Below are 6523 nucleotides of genomic sequence, written 5' to 3'. Positions count from 1 at the left end.
GGTGGAAAATGGACAGTATGGTTTAATCGTTAGCCGTTTAAGAAACTACGGATATTAAAATCACAGCTTAAACAGCTTGAACAAAAAATACCATTCAAAATTTATAATTTTTTTAATAAATAAAAATTTAAAAAATTAAATTTAGGATTGAAAATAGGAAAAAAATTATTTAATCCATTAATATATATCTGTAGTATCTTATGTGATATTGTTAGTGGATTACTTAATAGAAGAATTACTAGTTTTCACAACGGTAAGTGATATTTAATTTATTAAAAATTAATATTTAATTTAAAAAGTATAAAAATAAATTATTTTTAAAAATTTAAAATTTATTATTTATGCACTGTTTGGATTAATAGAAAATGCAAGGAAGGAAAATGTAAAGAAGAAAAATGCAAGAAAAAGTTCATTTTTCATTGATTGAATGACAATGAAAATTGGAAGGAAAGGAAAAATAGTTGCATGGGACCACCTCCAAGTTTTCCTCTCAAACTTGCCATGAAAATGGATGATAACTTTAAGAGTATATACTCATTTTGGTCCTCAAAAAATTTTAGACTGGACATTTTAGTCTCTAACTAAAATTAATTACTTAGTTGATTCCTAACAATTAATTTCATCAGTCACTTAGGTCCTTTACACCGTTAACTTTAACGGAGAACAAAATAGTCCCTAACAACTCTAACAGGGGACAAAATGGTCTCTGATCTCCTCTGTTTGGAAACGACAATGTTCTCTCCCAATTTCAATCATATCTCGCATAACATTAGCAGTCTAACACTGTAACTTCAAACTACACAATGCATACTCTATAAATTTAATGTTCACAAGAAAAAATCCTCAACTTGTTCTCAACCAATTCATACTCAGGAAACTAATGCCTATGTCTCTCGACTAGTTATCGTCTTCGATGGATCCTATGAATCTAAACAGCAAGTCTGATTTGTTAAGACCCGTCATCGTCGTTTCCATCTCCCTCTTCCTCTGCCCTATCATCTCTATGACCACATTGTCCACCACTCCGATCGCTTTCTTCAGCTTCTTCTCCGAACTAATGTTCAGTAATCACTTCAGTTTCCATATGAGCGGCAACGGCAACATTGCTCGTTGTACTGATAGCTTGGATGCGAGGTCGAAACTGTCTGCCAACTTGGACTTTGGAAAAGAAGGAATGAAGCACTCAGTGTCTATTTCAATTCACATATGATGTCGAAGGAGAATCTTCTCATGATATCCTAATGTCCAACAATCTATATTGCTTGTCTGAGAGTGGAGAAAGGCGTGCCCTTGGAGTAGTTATGGAACTTAATCTTGAGGATGTCGTGGACGTGTCGGGGTTGGAGGTGATGTTATCGAAGACGTGGAAGTTGATGCTTTTGGTGGGTGAAGTGCAGAGGAGGTGGATGTACCAGTCACAAAGATTTAGGAAGTGTGTAGTCCATAACATATTGAGGTAGGTTCGATACGTGTGACAATTACACCATAGCTTAATCTTGGAGTTAAAGAGAAGGAAGGAAAAGATGGAAAAGAAGACTGTGAAGGTGAAGAATGAGAGTATGAATGTTAGGGTTATGCGAGATATGATAAAAATTGGGAAAGAACAGTGTCGTTTTCGAATAGAGGGGTCAGGGATCATTTTGTCCCTTGTTAGAGTTGTCAATGACCATTTTGTCCCCTGTTAGAGTTGTCATGGACTATTTTGTCCTCCGTTAGAGTTAACGGAGTAAAGGATCTAAGTGACTGACAGAATTAATTGTTAGGGACCAATCAAATAATTAATTTTAGTTAGAGATTAAAGCGTCCAGTTTGAAATTCTTTGAGGACCAAAATAGGTATATATTCTAACTTTAAAATGAAAGTCAAATTACTAATTTATCCATAGTGTTAAAAAAAGTAAAAGAAAAATGAAGAATATTAATGTAATTTTACTTAGTTATGATTTTTTTCTTTTTTTTATCTATTTTTTCTTTATCCAAACAATATAAAAAAATCAACTTTTTCTCTTATTTTCTTTAGGGTAAAAAACAGAAATAAGCCAAGGAAGAAAATAATTTACGTGAATAAGCCAAAACAAAAATTGCTTCATGAATCCACCAATATACATTTATATATAATTCGAACCAGCTTAGTTCGAACTCCATTTCTACATAATTCGAACCAGCTTGGTTCGAATTATACACAAACACACGCACACACTAATTCGAACCAGCTTGGTTCGAATTACACACAGTAATTCATGGTATAATTCGAATTGTGCTGTTAAAAAATTAATAATTTATTAAAAAAATTTTATTAAAAATTTTATTAAAAAAATTAATAATTTAAAAATAAAAAAATATATTTTATTTCATACGTTAAAAAAAAGCTAACAAAATATTTAATTAAAGCTAACAAAAGAATTCGAATCAAGCTGGTTCGAATTACATATAAATGTGTATTGGTGGATTCATGAAGCAATTTTTATTTTGACTTATTCACGTAAATTATTTTTTCCCTTGGTTTATTTCTGTTTTTTACCCTTTTCTTTACTTCTATTTTCTTTTCTCTTATTATTTTTTTTCTTCTATTTTCCATCTTCCATAAAAAAAAAAAGTGTAAGATAATTACCAATTTACATGTATTATATTGATTACACAATCGTTTATTTGTATTCTTGCTTTACTACTTTATCAATGCATTAAAATTATCTATTGTCTCAACAAATATTAGTCTACTTTATAAAATTATTATTTATTAAATTTTTAATATATTTTTTGAAATAAAAAATAGTATTTTTTATTAATTATAATATAATCTAAACATGTTTTTTAAATCATATCTTAAACTCATAACTCAAGTGAAGATAGATCCAAAAGCGTTGATGAGAATGCTTGAGTGAAGATGGCAATTCAGAGAGGGTTCTCGAAATCGAAAGCTACGAAATCAGCGAGATCCCCGATCCTGGTGCTAGCAGCAACAGTCACCGCCATTGCCATTATCTTCCTCATCTTCTCTCTCCTCTCCACCACTTCTTCAAATCCCAATTCTCCGCAACACCGGAAGTACCTATATTGGGGCCACAGAATCGATTGCCCCGGAAAACACTGCGATTCCTGCGAGGGTTTGGGCCACCAGGAATCAAGCCTCCGCTGCGCCCTCGAAGAAGCCTTCTTCCTCCAAAGAACCTTTGTTATGCCGTCTAGGATGTGCATCAACCCCATACACAACAAGAAAGGGATCCTTCATCATTCTCTTGCCAATGCTACTTCAGAGGAAATGTGAGTTCTTTCTCATTACTCAATTCATTGATGCAGCTGCTCTTGCTATCATGATTCAGTTATAGAAACGGTTACATCTGCAATTGTGTTTTTGTTGTTCCCTTTTCGAGTCCTGCCATAAACCAATGGAATATTTGTATAATGTGTATAATGTGCTATATGAATTAAAAATAAATATCATCCATACTATCCAGAATAATTATCCGAGTACTAGGGATAATAAACATCTCATCCCAAAAGCTTAAGCTGATTTTGGGTTCACCAAGGATCGAACTCTTGACCTTTTGGATCTAAAGCTCTGATTCCATGTTATGATACCATGTCATGATACCAATCATCCAAAAAGTTTAGTTGATGGAAAAGATAACACTCATGGTTATATCTCTAATACTGAACTGGACATCTCTAAACATCCATTGTACACATTGTACAAATATTCCATTGACTCCCTATATTTTCTCTTTTCTTATTATTTTTATGTTGCATTGCTTAGGTGGGCAGGGAGTTCTTGCGCCATGGACTCTTTGTATGACGTGGACAGGATGTCCGAGACTCTTCCTGTGATTTTGGACAATTCAAAGGAGTGGTATCGTGTTCTGGAAACGACCATGAAGCTGGGAGCCAGGGGAGTTGCACATGTGCAGGGTGTTAGCCGCTTCGAGCTTAAACAAGATAGTCGCTATTCGACTCTGTTGCTTATCAACAGAACCGCTAGCCCTCTTTCTTGGTAGGTCAGCCAACCCTGTTTGGTTATGACGTATGTTTAATATAGAATTTTGTGCAATTTTGATTATTGATTGTAAAATCATGGCTAGGGATTTATGTTATGAGACCATGTACATACAGGATTCCTCCTAATATTTGGCAGTTATCTGGGAACTTAATTAGTACTTTTCAGTAGAAATTATTCTTCTGAAAATTTCCAATTTTCCTGAGATATATGAGTAATGATGGTGTTTCAGGTTTATGGAATGCAAGGATCGAAACAATCGTAGTGCTATAATGTTGCCATACTCGTTTCTGCCATCAATGGCAGCACATAAACTAAGAGATGCAGCAGAAAAGGTCCACCTGACACGCAATCTCTTTAAAGTTTCTCTTTAAGTTTGGTAAACTTCTCATGCTAGATACGTTGAATTTTCATATTTTGTAAGATGTTTATTACTTGAATAATAGATTACTGTAATGGTAGTCCTTTATAATATACTTTAGAGTGTGCCTACAGTGTTCTGTGGCCAAATGTCTTCATTGCTTTATAATACACCTTTTCTCTTCCTTTTGAGAGGTTATAGATGAGAATTTAAGATTTAGGGTGAGTGAGTGAGAAGTTTGTTTGTGAAAATTTTCAAATCATGCAAAGGGTTGGATGTTATTGTCTAGATTCTTCTTGAATCCCTGCTTGCATATTTCATTTATGTGACACTGTTCAATTTCTGACCTGCTTACTGGTCACAGATCAAAGCACAACTTGGTGAATATGATGCCATACATGTTCGTCGTGGGGATAAAATAAAAACCAGGAAGGACAGATTTGGAGTAGCAAGGAGCCTGCATCCTCACCTTGACAGAGATACACGAGCGGAATTTATACTCTGCAGAATCGCAAAGTGGGTCCCTCCTGGAAGAACCTTATTTATTGCTTCAAATGAAAGGACTCCTGGATTTTTTTCACCACTTGCTGTCAGGTAACTTTTCTATTGTGCATATGGGTTCCTAGAAAATTGAATCTGTTAAAGGTATTATAGTATATGATTCTATATGGCATAATCTAGAGTATTTGTGTTGATCACTGGATGATGTTGATCTTTTCAATTTTCTGATGTTATAAATATGAAATACTTGTCACTCAGGAACCATCAAAGGATGTGCATTACATACTGGATTTATGTGTGTCATTTTCTAGGTTAGAATTACATCTGGATTTATCAAATGGTGCAACAGCTGTATCATACTAATCTGCATAGCTGTGAAACTGAAGACTTCATCTGCATGCATGTTTCTGTGTTTGTGTGTATGTGTGTTTGTTTCTTTGTGTGCATTCATCGAGACATGAGACTAGGTATTTTCTCTTAAGTTGGGATATATCATATGTTGTATCTGCTTTCTATTGGTTCACTTATTGCGGTGAAAATGTTGTGTTCATATGCAGTTTGGACATCACTTAAGTCCACACCCTATCCAATGGATGGAGTGTGAGTGTGTTCCATTCCATCGCCTATAAGAACATATAACACAATTCTATTGCGGTTGGTTCTTTGATTTTACCCAGTCATATTGATGTTCATGATGATGCAAATTGAAATTTGCAGGTACAAAATGGCATATTCTTCAAACTACAGTTATCTCCTGGATCCCTTGATTGAGAACAATTACGAGTTATTCATGGTGGAGAGGCTTATCATGATGGGTGCAAAAACGTTTATTAGAACATTCAAAGAAGATGACACGGATCTTAGCCTCACCGATGATCCCAAAAAGAACACAAAAGTTTGGCAAATACCTGTCTACACAGCAGATGAACCATGCTAACACCTATATGCATACATAGTACACTACAATTTCTTTGTAATCAATCCACATTAAGTAGAAACATTGCATAACCCCAAATCTTTGGGAAGAAATGCTGAGTAAGGGACTAAGGGGAAATGTGAGTCTTCTTAGTTCATGTTGTAAATTTTGAGGTTAGTTAGAACTAAAATTAGATTCATTCACTAAAATGCATGTATTATTTCGCTCTGAAGCTGACGAGGCCACCTCTTTTCTTTCTTCTTTGGTTTCACTATCGTTTGCTTTTATGTATTCTAGCATTTCCCTCTCAATTATTCCAATCAAGGATTTTTTTTTTCTTTCTGTAATTTATGGGATGTCCATTTTTGAAGAGTTATGTTTGGTGTATTTATTTTATATAGAATGCTGAGTTGATCTATTTAAATAGTTTAGAATTGAATTTTAATGAGATATACATATGTTATCCAATAATGGATGAATTATTAAAATATTATATGTAAAATTAGTAGAATAATCAGTTTTTATTCTTGAATGTCCAAAGAGCATCTCTATGATTTTAGTGTTCCAAATAGGCAATCCAAGATTCAGTTACTAGTCAGTAGTCACAAATTCTATTGCATTAAGAAATTGGACTGAAAATTAAGGATTCGCTTGATTTGTGTTTTTATTTTTATTTTTACTATTTTTTTTAATTTTATGAAAAAATATGAAGTAAAAATAAAAAATAGAATTTTATTATTTTTACTATTTTTTAT

At 33.6% G+C, this 6523-nt stretch overlaps 1 protein-coding gene across 1 annotated transcript; it reads left to right on the top strand.

Moving 5' to 3' along the window:
* LOC107624028 lies at positions 2829-6115 on the top strand. The gene is made up of 5 exons (XM_016326463.2): positions 2829-3260; positions 3754-3987; positions 4223-4325; positions 4716-4945; positions 5570-6115. Exons 1-5 carry the CDS (start codon positions 2884-2886, stop codon positions 5787-5789), a joined length of 1164 nt encoding a protein of 387 aa, XP_016181949.1. The 5' UTR covers positions 2829-2883; the 3' UTR covers positions 5790-6115.

Source organism: Arachis ipaensis, chromosome B10 (genome assembly GCF_000816755.2).
Source record: "Arachis ipaensis cultivar K30076 chromosome B10, Araip1.1, whole genome shotgun sequence".
Classification (NCBI taxonomy): Eukaryota; Viridiplantae; Streptophyta; class Magnoliopsida; order Fabales; family Fabaceae; genus Arachis; species Arachis ipaensis.
Note: the sequence above shows the minus strand (reverse complement) of the source record. Positions and strands in the feature narration are given on the sequence as shown.

Coding starts and splice junctions, on each gene's coding strand:
- LOC107624028 (XM_016326463.2), top strand. CDS start 2,884: ATGGCAATTCAGAGAGGGTTCTCGAAATCGAAAGCTACGAAATCAGCG. Junction 4,326..4,715: donor TAAGAGATGCAGCAGAAAAG/GTCCACCTGACA, acceptor TACTGGTCACAG/ATCAAAGCACAACTTGGTGA. Junction 4,946..5,569: donor TTTTCACCACTTGCTGTCAG/GTAACTTTTCTA, acceptor TGAAATTTGCAG/GTACAAAATGGCATATTCTT.